Genomic DNA, 16,173 nt, shown 5'->3' on the forward strand with positions numbered 1-16,173 from the left:
CATTAGCCCTGCAAGCACCACTGCATCTGCTCGTAACGGACATGGCACCCTTCAGCCTGAGGGATGGCAAAAGCTAACACAAAAACTGCCCTGGAAGCCCCTCCAGAGTATGAGCAATACACTTTGGTGTTCACAGCCAAGCCTGGACTTAATTTTGCTGCTGAAGCACGGCTTGGGTTTGATGTGAGTACTCAGCACGCTGCAGGGGGAAGGTGAGGGTGGGAGAGGGGGAGGAAGGCCCTCTCCTTGTCCAGGGAAACCACTGAGCCCTCCACAGAGCCTTTTCCAAGTGGGAGAGTCAATGAATGAAGTAACAGCATGGCCACAGTTAGGTATGGTTAGCAGAAAGATTATCAACCCCTCCTAATCAGAACGATGAAGAGAAATCCAGGGCAGCAGCAATGGACCACTTGCCCTCGCGTGACGCTAACGCTGAGGCTCACAGTACTAATTTGACCAAAAGCACTGTGTGATCTTTAATGAGTACAGAAGAGCAAGCCTGAACAAGGACTTCTCTGCAAGAGGATCTGTACTGGCCTCAGCCACTTTGATAATAAAACACACCAGCATCCAGGCACGTCGATGATGGCTGAGCATTTCAGAAATGGTAGCGGACAGAGAGAGATTAGCTCCGATGACAGACAGACAGACACCCCTCATGAAAGCCACAGCAGTTCAATGGACCTATTTTTAATATCCTCCTGCCATCCCCTACAATTATTTCTGGTTTCCTGATGGAAGGCTTCCTGAACGCTCTGATCAGCGCCTTTGGGACGATTACCAGAACCGGTGTGTTCGGCAGCCCTTGGAAAGCACATCCCTTTGATACTTTTTTAAGTTCAGGCTACACCGCTACACTGAACTCCCCAAATCGATTTTCCATTTGTCCTCCCCTTTCCCTTAATGACACTCTCCGTATACTGTGCACATTTAATTTACTCCAGCAATTTCCCATCCCACTTTCACATTTTTGACCATAAAAACCTGGGAAAAAGATAACTTATACTGACAACTCTGTCAGGGCATCATTTCTCTTAATGCATCACATTAGAGTCTTATTGAAGCATGAACAATGTGAAGCCTGGGCTCACCGTTGTCAGCCGCCAAGAATGTGGCCTCGTAGACATTATTCTTAATGTAGTCTGACTCTCGATCAAGGACAGCAGCAGTAGTGATCTGACCATTTGTGGCATTAATGTTCAGCCAGTTTGCAGGATCTGACAGCTTAGAGTATCTACAGAGAAAGGAAATAAATACATGGCAGTCTTTTCACTGACATACCCTTAATATTGCTTGAAATAAGGGTTTTCTGGACTCCTGACCCATGATTCAAAGGACCTCTGGATAACTGGTTTTGTTGACAAACAAAACACTAATTGAGTATGTGGGTTTTGACCTCTACAATTATACAGTTTTTCTATTTCTTTCATTTTACAGGTTTTTCTTTCCACTCAGTGCCACGTACATGGCAGCTTCCTGCTGCTGGAAGTGGACATCGGCTGAGGTCTCTGCAGCCGAGGAGAAGTGGGGTCTGCAATGACCACTGTGTCGGTAGCCTGAATTAGAGGGTGGAGTCCCGCCCTCTCCTTCTCTTAACATTGCCCTTCCTAAAACAGCTCTTGTTCTAAAGCCATGGATACGCCTGTTTTCTGCCCGTCACTAATAACAGCTTGGGAAATACCAGGCTGGAAGGATGGCTGCTCCTCTGCAACAGAATCCTGTCTTCAGCAGAACGGCCCTGGGGACACGGCAATGGGAACTCACCGCTGTATTACAGCACGGATCCAAGGGGGAGGCGGTTTCAGGCCTGCTCTCCTGAAACATTTTCACATGTTCCTGAAACGGCAGGGAAGGGCATCCCATGCATGTGGCAGCTTTGAAGAGGGCAGCAGCACAGCAGCGCCCAGCATGCCCTGGGCTGGCAGGACCCAGCGGCACATCCACCTCCCAGCTACCCAGTCACCTCATCGCCCAAGTCTGTTCATGCGCTGTGCTGCACAGCCACCTACGAATGTGTCTTGTTTGGGGTAAATTTTTCCATATTCTCCAGATCAACGTGTTCTGTTTACCTTTGTCACTTGCTTGTTTTCTTGGTTTTATTTTATTTGTTGCTTTTGGTTTCTACCTTTTGGTTTAGTACAGTTTGAGTTGAGATGGACCCTTGTTACCTAAACTGGAAGCTAATAAATGGCCAATCTATAAATTATTGAAATAAGCAAACAAAAGCTGAGCTTATTCCATGGGTAAATCAGACCTGCTGATAGTTTTATATAAATTTTTTTGTAGTCAGATACGCAGGTGGGAGAACTTCTGGCATTTGGTGAATATCCCTTTCCAGAAATGGGCTGTTTGAAGCTAAAACTCCAAGTGAAACTTGAGCTGCCTCAATCTGTGTGAGCAGGAAAGCAACACACAGCTGCACAAGCCCCTGCCAAAGGAAAGAATTACATTTCATGGAGCCAGACTCTTTGGGGTGTTTTCATTTATTTTAATATCACCGCTGTGAGTCTCCTGCCCTTTCTCTGCTAAATGATCAGGGATCCAGTTTCAAAGCTGGCTTTGTGAATGTGTCTGTGGCTAACGAGGCTATCTTGAGGTGTGACATTGGCCATGCCAAGCTGTGCCTTACTGGAGATGCTCCTGCTTCCTTATACACTGTTTGTAAAAACTCTATTTCGTCAAAGACCATTTAGAGAGAGACTGAAAACCGTATGCAAGGCTTTAGCAGATGGATCAGCTCTCTGCAAAGTGGTCATCGTGGACCTGCAGGCTTAGCTTTTTGGGTATCTTTCCTCCTAACTCACCAATGCCAACTGTGAAGAAAAAACAAAATCTCCTTTGCATAGCTCACAAAGAACAGGACTCCATCAACACCCCCCCTGCTTCCTGCAAAGTCTTGGCACTGGGCTGTCCTGACGATGAGGGGCTAAGAGGTTGTACTGGGTTTGGAAACAAAGCGCTGGTGGATACACAGAACGTGTGTCCTGCAAGCCCTAGGAAAAAACAACTCGAGTACCTGGCTGTTCACATACACAGAAAGTCTTACAAGACCCTGCACACGCAGTGTGCGATGACAGGAACGGCTCAGCAGAGCTGGTCCTTCTCCCAGAAACGGCAGATGCTTCTTTGGATTATAGATCATCCACCTCCGGGTTAGAGCTGTTCTCCCCTCTGAAAACCAGCCTTGGTACGGACATCAGCAAAATAAAGACCCTTCAAAGGCCAATATTTCAAAAAGAACATAAGAAAAACTGACTTGTTAGTTAGGATGGTCTCTCTCCTCAAAAGTCGCAATACCTGTCTAAAGACAACAAGATGAGGCAGTGAATAAACTATCATTTTCTAGACCAGACAGCTCTGTGCCAGGTGGAATATTTCAAACTCTTCCTGACACAAAGTGTCACAACTGATGTAAGTTTAAGGGGCCTCAGCTGTGGTCATGTCATATACCCAGGTTTTGCCAAAAATACTGCGGTCCTTACAGACTGAGAGTAAAAGAGAAACAAACCTCTGCGGATGCAGAAGTATCCGAGAGCAGGAAACGCACATCCCGTCTGCACAGATGGAGGCTGAAATACTTGTGGAAGGTGTCACAAGGACTCTCATTTTCACCCACACCTTTCTGTCAATGTATTTCCTGGCGGGAAGGTGTGTGAGTTGGGGTCCTGGAGCGTGGATTCAGTCCCCAGTCTGCCCAAGCGGGACAAAACACAGGGACTGACACCCTCCTGGTCGCAGCATGGAGTAAATCCAATCCTAAACTGCTTAGAGCAAACATCTGACTTTCATAAGGCTAAAATTTTGCCAGCTGAAGCCCACTCATGGAGAAAGCAGCTAGCAAGGAGGTTGTGTTTGGCAGTTGGTCTGAATGGAGAGGAAGGTCAGAACAAATCTCGCTCGCTGCAGGGCAGGAGGGGCTGCTGGGGTGCGTTGGATGGACTGGTGTTACTCAGATAGGGACTCAGTGCCAATGGCATGTGAACGCGTGTCTGACTGCTCCGGCAATATGGAACTATATGACATCTTAAAAGCCTGTTCAGCAGCTGTCTGTAACCAAGTGAGCCTTGCTCTGGAACGGCTGACAGCTCCTCTTGCGCTGTGCTTTTTAAGCCAGGTTGAACCAAAATCGTCTGGAAGCAACACAAGCCGTGATTAAAAACCCAAGTCACTCCCTTCAAGCCCTAGCCCCTTCTGTGCCTCAGTTTGTCCCTTGTAAAACAGAAATAACAAAGCTGACTTTTTCTAAACCTCTGTATTTATAAAGTGTATGAGCAACACAGGCCAAAGCATCCTTGACAAGGCAGAGACAAAACACTGGTACAACGCAGCCCTGACCTCTGCCTTTGCAGCGGCGCGGGGACCCTTTGCTACCGGCCGCTTGCATGTGAAGCTGCGAGCTGCCCCTCTGCGGCCGGCAGCATGGGACCCCTGCCCTCCCCGACCCAGCCGCTCAGCCTGGCTTCCCGCAGCGGCTGGGATCCTGAGTTTACCAGCTTGCAAGATACTCCGCAAGCACTCGGCGGAGGGTGACAGTCCCTGCCAAGCACTTTACTCATATCACATCGGTCAGTTTGCAAATTAGCGTTCAGCGGCTTTGCTCCCCAAACTTGTGCAGCTGAAATCCCCCACCTGTACACCAGCTCACTTTGGCTGCCGGGTCTCCCACCTTACTGCCTGCTGCATGAAGCGGTCGGGATCCACGGCTGAAAACGTTGTCAGGACTGTCCCCGTAGGCACCCCTTCCTCCAGCCTGATTAGCTTGTGGTTTGTTGGGAAATACGGTGCTTCGTTGACATCTGTGACTGAAATGGTGACTCCTGCTGTTGACTGGAAGGACATCTGGATGCCACTGGCCAGGGGAGCTTGGTTTGATACCATCACTGTCAGCATGAAAGCTCTGTTCATCTCATAATCGACTGCCTAAAACAAACAAACAAGCAAGCATAAAGCCAAGCAGAGAATAAATTCTACCTTCTGGCTGAAAGCTGCAAGATTTAGGAGGCAGATGATATCAAAGTCATTGCCTCATCTCCTTTCCTCCTGAGCTCAGGTCTTTTGAAGATGTAAATCCAGACCAGCTTCAATCCAGTGGAGGATTTGGCCTTCCAGTATTTGGAGGGTCACCTAGTTAGAAAACCCCCACAGAGCAAAAACTACAGACGGCAGGGAGGATTTGCCCCGTGTTTTGTTCCAGTGCTAAGTGGTTTCCAAAACAGAACCTGCCTGTGATAGCTGAGCGCTGGATGAACAAACCCACCAAGGGCTGCTCTAAATGCAACAGGCGGAGCCCGTTAAGAGAGACTGGACAGGTACTTAACAGTGATATTAGCATTTAAAGCTGCTGCCTAAGTAATGAGGACAGTCTATGTGGACTCATGAGCCTCAAGTGCTCTTCATTTTTCCACTTAAATGAGTTTATAAGCAGAGATGGCACCACAAGGAACAACGCCTGGTCCAGTTACTCAGGTGGTCCTTCCAGTGGGACCTCTCGCCCTCTTGCAACAGGCCTCAGGATCTCCTGAGGCTACCTGCACGCTCCTGCGAGTACCTTGTGCTGCTGGGTGGCCACAGATCACTTCTCAACATGCGCATCAAGATGATGTGTCTTAGAAGCCAGAAAAATTGAAAAGCCATTGCTGGCACAACCGACTGAACCGCAGTATAATAATAATTTCTAAACCATCCCACTAATTATTATGAGGGAACTCACTAATCATTTGCCAGGGAGGCTTGAGTTATGCAGCATCACACCTCTGCTTGTTAAAAAATGCTTTGCCGTAATTTATAAATTTAGAAGCGTAACCATTCTCGCTAATACCTTCCCTAGCGCTGAGTCTGCAAAGCGTACTCTCGGGGTGTAAAATGCCACCGTTATACCGACTTCGGCAGAGCTGTACTGATTTACATCAGCAAGATCTCGCTTCAGTGTTCTGTTTAAAACCCAGTATTGTCAGGAGAGAAATCAAACCATAGGAGGCTACACGAGAGAAACAAATTTCAGGGGCAAAAGGTAAAACAGTGGAATCTCTATTCGATTGAAGTGCAAATGTTCCTATTGCTAAATGGTTTCCTGACAGGCAGGGCCAACATTTAATAAATAAAAGGAAGCATAAAGATTCCCAGTACACCCACCAGCACTGATTCACGGACTTGTACCGCATTCAAAAAAGACGCATGGTAAAAGTTCCCATTTAAACACTATTCAAGGCCTTGAAACAATTTGACTAATGCATTTCCTCGATTTCTTTTCACACCCCTCTAATTTATATTCCACCAGTCCTCATTTTTTTCTGTGCGCTGGCTTGTTTGCTAACCTTGCCCAGAGCCAGCCTGCACCTCCCTCCCCACAGGGGCTCAGACGGAGCCGGGGGGGCCGATCCGAGCAGCTCCAGGGAGGAGTGATGCGGGGAACCTCTGGGCTCCATAACGATGCACAGGACGCACTGACCGCACACATATCCGCTGGGATGCAGCCTAATGCAAGGGAGTGGTTTCCCCCCACCCCCAAAATGTAAAGCTGCTCGCTCACTCAGCTTCTTTCCCCTCTCTCCTAGGAGCAACAAAATCATGGCTGCAGAAAAGCTGTGTAGGGAGCAGAGCTGGACCAGCATCTCCAGTAACGTTTATCCCACAGACTGTCCTGGAGGCACCAGTGCCCTGTGCTGGCACATGGTGGCACCATGTCCGTCACGCCTCAGTCTGCAAGGGAGAGCTGACCTGCCTCTTCCTCTTCTCTGCCCATCTGAGTCCTATTTCACATATTTTTGGAAGAAAAAAAAATGGTAAAATCAAGAGCCTGTACCTCCACAGCAATGTTTGTGCTATGGTCCCCAGTGGGAGCTGAGCCCCTGGCTGCCAGGCACAGTACAGCCCTAAGCAAACTTCTTTCACACTGTAGGAAGCAGTTTCTACCAGAACAGCTCATACTTCTGCTCCCTAAAACCGCCTCCCTCTGAGGGTAACGGTGCACAGAGCATTCCGTGTCCCTCGCACCACAGTAACACCTTCCACTTCCCTGCACCTCACTGAAATGCTGCGTGCTGATAGCTCCAGCGGGGAGTCCGGGACAGGGTTTAGTGATGGGCTTGGCAGCGCTGGGTTAACAGTTGGACTTGATGATCTTAGAGGTCTTTTCCAATCTAAACAATTCTACGATCCTATGACAGCAGGGTCCTGAAAAAGCCCATGGAGCTGCTACATTTGGGACAAGGAGGTCCTGGACTCTTGCCTACTTTTTCATTTCATGTCCAAGAAGCACATAACATGAAATTAAAAAGCAGCACCTTTGCAGATACCCCTTGTTGGATTTGGATCTCGCACAAATGTCTCTGAAAGGCCCCCCTGGAGACGCTGCACAACTTCCATCTCCACCCGTGTCCCTGAGCTGGATGTAGCAGAGTGAAGGTGAGGGCTTGCCGTGTGTCCTGCTTTTCTCAAGGTATTTTTAACTGAAGTGAACAAATTTCCCTTATGTTATCGTTAAGGCAAATAATAACTGAAGCTTCAGCAGCATCTCCATTGAAAATTCACAGCTCTGATCCATGCAGAGTTTATAATAACATTTTACTTAGCCAGCTGCCACGGGGCAGCCACTGCTGCTCTTGGAGATTGTCTTTGGACTCTGCGGTGTCTCGTTGGAGTGGGAAGTTTCTCCCTCCCCTTGATCAAGGCTTTCTTTGAAGATTAGGGTCTTGCATGGTACAAAAATGGTTCGGAAAGGGATGAACAGAAAAAGGAAATGTTACACTTTTGGTGATGGGACTGGAGCTGCATATGGGGTTTTGCTGAGAGCAGCTGCTTGGAAGCATTTCTGGACCCAAACTCCCCTTAAAGGGGTGGGAATCCTTACAGAACGCCCCTCCCTGTGTGGATGCTGTAACTGCCCTAGCCCAGATGCAAACCCCTTTGCTTGCAGCAGTGGGGAGTTGTGCATAACCACCTTCAAAGAGCCACATGAAAAAAAAAAGTGTGTTCTGTAAATAAAGGTTCATTACTTAATTTTTTACCTGTGTTTTCAACCTACACCAGTGATCAAGCCAGCAAGAGGCTGCTCCCATACCACGAAGAACAAGCTCTGACCGGCCACCCAGTCTGACGTGCATACATTCCCCAAATCTTTAAGCATATTCACTTATTAACAGAGAACAAAATATTTCAAAGAAGAAGGTGGAATCCTAAGAGTCTTCCCTTCTTCACCATGAAAATTTAATCACAAGCAATTTCACTCATTCTCCCTGCTGAAAATACACCAAAAAGCCTCCCGGTTTGATAAGGGTAAGGAACTCCGGGCACCCAGGAGGATCAGGTGAGGTTATACAGTGAAGACATTCAATGCAATTTCAAGCTTTGAGCTCAGCTTGACAAGACAGGATTTTCATGTGGTTCTTTGCATTGTGATCGCTGTGGGTTACACAACAGTAGAAAGTCAACACCAGCATCAATGGTGTCTCGACAAATCTGCCCTGCTTTTTGACTGCAAGTTCTGAATCAGGGATGGCTCATTATGCAAAGTCCTTGTGTAGCAGTGATGACCATGTAAATCTGTTGTTCACTTTTATATGCCTTTAAACTACAGTCATGACACTTCGTGAGATTAAGAATAAGGGGTCCACTCCTGTCTGCAGTGAAAACGTTGGGATTTCGATTTCAGACTGGCTGATGCTGTCAACAGAAGTTAAACTCTTGCATTTTACTTTGTTTAGTGTTTTCTTTTTAAGCAGAAAATATATGCATATGGATACATGTATATTTACATACATATATGCCTCCACATACACAGGGCTGTAACTACTGCTAAGCTTGAAGAGGTTTTGTAACGTTGCACCAGAGAAGGCTGTCAGCTGTCATTACAGAGCAATAAAGAGTGATAAATAAAAGGACCTTGCTGAAATACCATCTAGCAGGTAAGATGATGTCTCCCTCAAAGTTTCAGCAAAGTGGCATCTGCAGACACACACACACACCTTACGGGTCAGCGAACGGGACACGCTCACAAGCTCACACGTTCCTACCAGTGTAACCTCACTGGCATTTCACTGATGTCATTTTCCCTAATACCCAAGCTGTATGTATTAATAATGACTGTAACTAATTAGCTACAAGGGAGCGGTGGTCTTTTTTTCACCACACAGCTATTCTTGAATCACGTTATTCTTTAAACATTAGTGTTTCTTCTTAAGTTGTTAATTAAAACTTTTTGTTAGAGAAGGCCAGACTTATCAAAAGATGCAGGCTTTATCCATCACAGCACGTATTATCCTTTTGAGGTACAGTGCACAGCACATGCCATGCAAGCTCCTATAGATCACAGCAGCCTATTTGTGACACCTTCACTTTTTTTTTTTTAGTCAGAGGGAGCATCCACAGGCATCTTCTCTGGGAAGAGATTCAGTGAACACCGAACGGGTCTGTCTGTGTGTGAAATGATGGCAGAAGCGTTCATTGCCTGGACTGCTGGCCTCAGGAACTGGAGAGGAAGGAAATGCTGAAATGAAGATAAAGCCCTGTTCTTTGCAGGCAAGCAGGGAAACAGCATTTGATACCTGCAGATATCTTCAGGGTTCCACCTCACCTAACACTGAGGGCAACGGATGGAGGAAAGAAGGGATGATGGATATTTACAGTCTTATTTCTCAGAGTCTTTGGACAAGATTCTCTGCGGATTTAACCTGGGAAATGGCTTTCACCTGAGTGGAACTATCCTGAGCTGAGGATCTGTCCCACACTGTGTGTTTATCACTTGATACTAGGAAAAGGAAAGTTTCTCCAACTTTTCTCTGCCAAGCAACTCAATCAGAGGAAAACCTTTCCTTCTGTTACCAGGAAATTCACTCCTGCAATCTCTCCTCACTCCCTCCTTTCACAGAGGATCACTTGGCTGATCCCCTGCAGTGAAACGCCGCTCCTGTCTCACAGCTAACAGGGAGTTTTCTGGCTGAGAAAGAAGGTGCAGCCTCTGCCCTAAAGCTGCCAGGCAGCACAGGGCTGCACAGCCCAGGTGCTCTTCCCTCTCACAGCGCTCAAAAAGCTAAGGAAGAGCAGGACACGGAGGTCAGGCTTGGATGCTGGGAAGAGCGTTCAGCACGTGAGTTTAGGAAAGCTTATGGTGGGTTGGGCTGAGCTGGGAAACCCTGAACCAGTGGCATACGCTTGGAGCAGAAGTATTCAGGACTCCTGCACAGAGATGGGGAACAACAGATCTGAGCACTCATATTCCCAGGTAGAGAAGGCATGAAACAACTGCAGGCTTCTGGCAATCCTTGTGGCCTTAGCTAGCTGAAAGGGTGACAAAGATGGATTTGCTTTGGCTTCCCCCTTACCTTCACAACGGTTACCATGCCTTCGTTGGTGACGGGGTCTGTCCGGATAGTGAAATGGCCAGAGGGGTCTCCGCTGATGATGCGGTAGATGGCATTCCAGTTGGGGGAGTGAGGCTGGTCCCGGTCCATCACTGTCAGATTTGCCACCACAACTTCCACTCTGTTCTCAGGAACTTCTCCTGAATACTGCAAAGGAAAGACAGGAGCGGTCATGGTGGGAGCTTGCTGCTGGTCCTCACAGGTACCTCTCCTCCCCCCTACATCAGCACGCCAACTGGTTTTCCTATTTTTTTCCTTTGAACGTTTTCCCAAACCTTTCGAAGCCTAGTTTCACCTCTTAGCCCAAAGGAGAACAAAGCCGCTATCACCCAGCCACTGCCCAAGTTTCAGTAAATCCTCAAAGTAAACGAACAAAAAATGTCCCTGACATTCTCATTCAGATTCAGCAATCAGACAGTTAATGTCAACAGCAGGTACAAATGGCAGACTACAATGTGCATTTTTTAGGATGACTATATCCCTTTAACCTGAGGCATTTTGCCTCACTCAGATTTCAGTGATGGCGTTTTATTGCTTCTTCCGTGATTTTATTTAATTTTCTTTCTTTCTTGCCCTTGATTTGATTTTGTCTCATTATTTGAAGTGTTTCTTGTGATCTTGCCACAGCCTTTCCTGGTGCTTAATTCGCTCACTTAGCACTGATTTTCATGGAGCATGTCCTGTTCAGGCACATCCTGATGCATTAGCTGCATTCTTTTCTGCTTCCCAGTCCTTGATTTATCACATGGCTGATCAGGGATCCTGGCCTGCGAATACTTCCAGTGTTCAGGGCTCACAAGCTGCCAGTAAGACACATTCCCAAATTTTCAACTGCCCTCATCTCTCAGCATCGCCTATTAGCAGCACTTGCAAATCAACACTCTGATTGACATATGGCAAATTAAACACTGGGGAAACGATGGGAGCGGCTGGCTCCGAGTCTGCCGCTGCAATCCTGGCCCCAAACTGCAGGAGACGAGCACTTCCGAAAATCTGTCTTTTGGTGTGCACAAATGCCAGGTTATATAAATGATAATAAATCATTCCTTTGTTAGCACAAGAGTCCCTTTCCACTCCTAACCCTTCCCCATCCACTGGAGCCCTTCAGTTACGTGTGCTTATATTTAGTATATATTATTCCACCACTGACAGCAAAAATATTCAATCTGCCTTATGTTAACGTAAATTTAAATTCGCCCTTTAGTGGTATCCTGAATGGCATTTTGCCCTCCTTTCTGTTATGCACCTGTCCTAAACAAGTTTTCATTAGTGAATGCAGATGGCATCTCTTTCCAGCCATGCTGAGTGGTGAGGAAGAACAGTGGGAAGCTGCAAGATAATTCTAATTCCAGTACATGCTACAGATCATCTTTTTGCTTTATTTCCCATGATTTCACTCATTCTTCACCCATTCTCTTGCCCAATTTGGAATCCCTGCAGCACACAGCTAAAGCAGGGGAAATATCATATGGAAATTTATCAAAAGCCTCTTGAAAAATCCATTAGATTATGTCATATGTACACTCCTATTATCAACCTTGTCTGAAACCCGCTCCAAAGAACTGAAGGAGATTAGTTAAGCAGGATCGTCTCGCACTAAATCCACATTAGTTATCGCCCATTTCATTAAATTAATGTTGTATGGCACGCCAGCAACGACAAGCTGATGAGCCCCCAGCCTCTTTTAGGAGGGGGTGGCACTGCTAACATCAAGGCATCGCATCGCCTTTTCAAAGGAGTCGAGCACTTTGTGCAACCACCTCAAACCTGTCACCCAGGACCATGTTTTTTTCCACCTGTTGCTACCAGGCTTGTGCCTTACAGCACCAAACAGAATTAACCCATCAAGAGCAAGCCATCGGCTGTATTTAAGACATTTCAGAGGGCCAGCCCCACAGGCTGCCGAACCCCTTTAGTGTGTCATAACCCAAGTACTGCCGACGAGTTTGGGTTACCGGGAAAAATCCCACAGAATTGCCAACAGATTTTACAGCAGCCCGTGTAAAAGCCATCACAACATCCATTTTCACCCCGTAGCAATAAAAGTTTACTACAAGACGTATTTTAAAAATATGAGGTATATTAAAAATTATAAATACACAAGCACATCTCAGTCTAAAGCCTGGAGGAAGATCACAACAGATTATAAAGCTTTTCCATTAGGGTAAACCCCACAACGCTAGGCACAGACGGTGCAATCCAGGAGTTCATCCAGTTGTTGATATCTATTAGGTACAGTTAGGGAGTATCAGTTCCAGGTAGCACTGAGGGAGGATATTGTCTATTACGCTTAAAAAGCCAAATATTTTTCTGATGAGAACAGTACCTTCACTGGAATCACAGAAGCCCTCAAAAGACACCCAGGTTAAGAAGCAGATCTTGGAGAGATGCATCATGAAGAACAGAACAAGTTTCAGCAGCTACACAGCAGCAGCTACTGGGAATCCAAACCGGAGCCTGTCTTTCCTCCTTCTAACACTCCCCCACTATCATTATTGTAAGTAAATGCTGTAATGTGTACTGTCCGCAATTGTCTTTACCTTTAATATAATTAAGTAATGACATTAAATTACATCTGCTAAGGGAAGGATGGCAGCTTTAAAGCTACCCACACTCCTTTGATGTCATTCCCTCCCTACCCCAGAGTAATTCAGGATAACGAACAATGCCATCTTTCACTACGCTGCTTTTCAGCATTCCCTGTGCTGCAAGTTATCTTTCATAAGATTACAATTGATTTTCAAATAAAGAAAAACATATCTATTCAACCAAGGTAAAACAATGGGCAATGAAGGAGCTGCTGGAGTAAACATAAGATTGATAAAGCAGTTCTTGACCTACACTTGTAGCATTTACACATATTCCCCTGTATTTCATTTAGCCTCACTTTCAATTATTGTGTTTGAAGTCCTTAATTACCAAACTACTTTTTTAAAGACCATTCACAAGGATTTCTATGGCTGATTGTTACACACTTTGCTTCCCTTCTCAGATAAGGATTTGTCCTGAACCTGACATGTTCTTAAATCCTTGAATTCTGTAGCATCTTTTTTCCTCCCCTCCCATAAAAGCCCGTGCTGGCAAAAGTCCTTCTCTCATTTTGCTGGAACTGGCCTGTCTGAAGTCAAGCCTTGCTGAAAAGGTAATAATTCATTCTGATTTTCAGGTTGCTTCAGATTATACTAAAATTGGTTAATCCCAGAGTTTGTCTTTCATCTCACTCGGTACCTGACAGCATATAAACACGCAGACAAGTATCACTCTGGAGGAGAAAGGGATTGACGTGGGGAGACAAATGATGAATTCACACAATGACTTGACTTTGTGCAATAAATCTGGGGTCTGGGTGGTGAAGCATTGCACAGCAGAGCAAAACCAATTAGCTCACTGCAGCCACTCCTAGGGAGGCGTGGAATTGAGATGGATGAATACAAAGATAATTATTCAGGCTTGCTTCTAAAGGGAATTCCTTTCTTCCAATGTTCTTTCTTTTTTTTCTAGCTGGTTGTGCTAAAAAGCAAAGACTTGTTCACGTGAATGTCTGCAGGAAAGATTTTTGTGTTGTCTCCAAGATTTGCTAATGATGACGCAACATTTGTTATAGGCAGAAGTAGTTTCTGAAGGCTGAACTGCCTGGAGAAACAGTGATTTATGACCTATAGCTATGGATTAATGCAGAAGAATAAGGGCACCTCAGTCCTCTTATTAGACTCTGAGCCCTTCCTCTGACAGCTATGACTGCTGAAAAGTGCTGCATCTTCTCCCTAGCTCCCCTAGGCTGAGCGAAACTGAAATGAGAGCAAGTGAGCACATGTGTGCCCATGGCATGGGGTGTCCCATCCCTCACTGCTTTCTGCTGCCAGGCCACCCTGTCAGGCAGCGAGCTCTGGATCAGAGGGATGAGCAGCCAGGGAATCCCGCACAGAGAGGGCTGCACATGCCCACGCAAACGGTGCGAGCAGGCACCCAGCCTGAGCACCAGCCCGCAGCTCCTCCATGCTTAGAGGCATACTCCCAACCACCGGCAGGCATCCCAGCCAACTGTTTACCTTTTCCGCACAATATTTAACAAAGATGCTTGAATAGCAGGCAAATTAATAAACAACTGCGGTCCGGTTGCAGCAATCTGTGAAAAATAGGAAAAAAAGACGAAAATCTCCTAATAAATCATTAATTGTGATGTGCCTGCCCAGCTGCAGCGCGGAAACAAGCAAATGCCATCCTAATTGATTGCTTCTTATTCCATCTTTATAGGCCTGCATTTTTTATTGTGGGGGTTGAATAAGCCCAGAGGTGTAAAAAACCTCTAGATTGTACTGTGTATCTGCCAACTTGATATTTAGATCAATAATCCTCTTTTTCCCCCCACCTACTCCTACTACCGGTAATTTAGCTTTTCTTCCTAGCAGCCTAATTGCTGTTTTCTTAAGCCTTCCTATCAATTCTCTGACCTTTAATTTCCAATATTGTTTGCTGTACGGATGACTGTGCTAGGTCTGCAAGTTATCCTACCCCCCTACACCGTACAGGTCAGACATGGCCATCAGCCTCCGTGGCGATCAAACAGCGAGCTCCACGCTCCCGCTCCACCGGTGCTGTGGCACAGACTGTGAGCTCGCTTGAACCCCCCCAAAATTGCCATAAAGTCAGGCATATTTTGCAAATCAGGTTTTGAGACGCTCATGTCTTAATCAGGTTTTATTAAAGAACTGCTCAGTCTAGTGTGGCCTCGAACAATGATCACTTTAAGTACCAACGTCCTCACTTTTTTTCTGAGGCAGCCCACAGCTCCCTTGCTTTGCTTTACACCAGCCAGCAACCCCTACGTAAGTCTCTCTGCCGTTGCCTGTTTTCAGGATCATGCCCATGCCCACAACACTCCCTGCACTGCAGCGTCCCTGCTCCAACTTTGCGTTCACCTGGATCTACCCCACAGCCCGTCCATGTACGCCGATCATACTTCCGACGAGTTATACGCCGTGTGGCAAATGCTTCCCAAAACGTTATCCGTAAAGCCCAAGGCGTTGCTGCCAGCTTGCGGTTCTGCTCCACGTTCCTCGCTCAGGAACGACTTGCTCAGGCTGCAATGCTGGCTCAGCACCATCGGGCAGCACCAAGCCCTGCCCATCCAAGCGGGGGGAAGCAGTGACAACGAGCTCACCGACTTCTAAAGGATGCTCTGGACGTTCTGCCTGCATCTTCAGCGATCTGTGCTATTAAAATGCCTCACCTGCCTGCGAAGGAGCTCTGACAGCTCAGTGCTGGTGTGGGGGAGCCAGTGCACCCGCCGCTGCACTGGGGGTTTCTACCAGACTGTTGAGCGATGCTCAGTGTGCCACTTCCATCTCTGCTGGATGAGTTTGGAAAATACCAGTTTGGCACTTCTGAAGCTGATCTTATGAAGGGGTATAGACAACCCCTGCCGTGTTCCTGCAGCTGATGCCACCCATTGGCTTTACACTTTGTCTTTACTGGCGTTGTTTTTTCATCTCAAGTTAACGACTGGTTTTGGATTAAATTACAAGATCTACTCTTTGAATATGAAGACAAAGCAGGAACAGAGGAGAAGAAAGCAATACCCTTTCTTTCAGAAGAAGTAGAAGAAAACCCTTTCATTTCAGACTCTCTGGTGTGAGGAAGGAACGTGCAGGTTTCACCTTGGTTCAAAGACTCTTAAGAGTACTTGCCAGGAGTTCAGAGACAAGAGCACATAATAGTAAAAGGATATTAAAAAAAAAAAAAAGAAGTTTGCATGTCTGAAAATGAGCACTAATTTTTTTTCATTATCAGATGTTACATTCTTGTGCCAGTATGA

At 46.4% G+C, this 16,173-nt stretch overlaps 1 protein-coding gene across 2 annotated transcripts in view; it reads right to left on the reverse strand.

Moving 5' to 3' along the window:
* CDH4 (cadherin 4) overlaps nucleotides 1-16,173 on the reverse strand; it is a 462,845-nt gene that overhangs the window by 13,392 nt on the left and 433,280 nt on the right. For both annotated transcript variants that reach the window (XM_055814001.1, XM_055814000.1), the window contains 3 exons: nucleotides 10,320-10,505; nucleotides 4,667-4,920; nucleotides 1,092-1,234 (listed from right to left, as the gene is read on the reverse strand). In XM_055814001.1, coding sequence (XP_055669976.1) covers nucleotides 1,092-1,234; nucleotides 4,667-4,920; nucleotides 10,320-10,505 — 583 coding nt within the window. The remainder of the gene's footprint in view (nucleotides 1-1,091; nucleotides 1,235-4,666; nucleotides 4,921-10,319; nucleotides 10,506-16,173) is intronic.

This window comes from Falco peregrinus, chromosome 9 (assembly GCF_023634155.1).
Source record: "Falco peregrinus isolate bFalPer1 chromosome 9, bFalPer1.pri, whole genome shotgun sequence".
In the NCBI taxonomy this organism is placed as follows: Eukaryota; Metazoa; Chordata; class Aves; order Falconiformes; family Falconidae; genus Falco; species Falco peregrinus.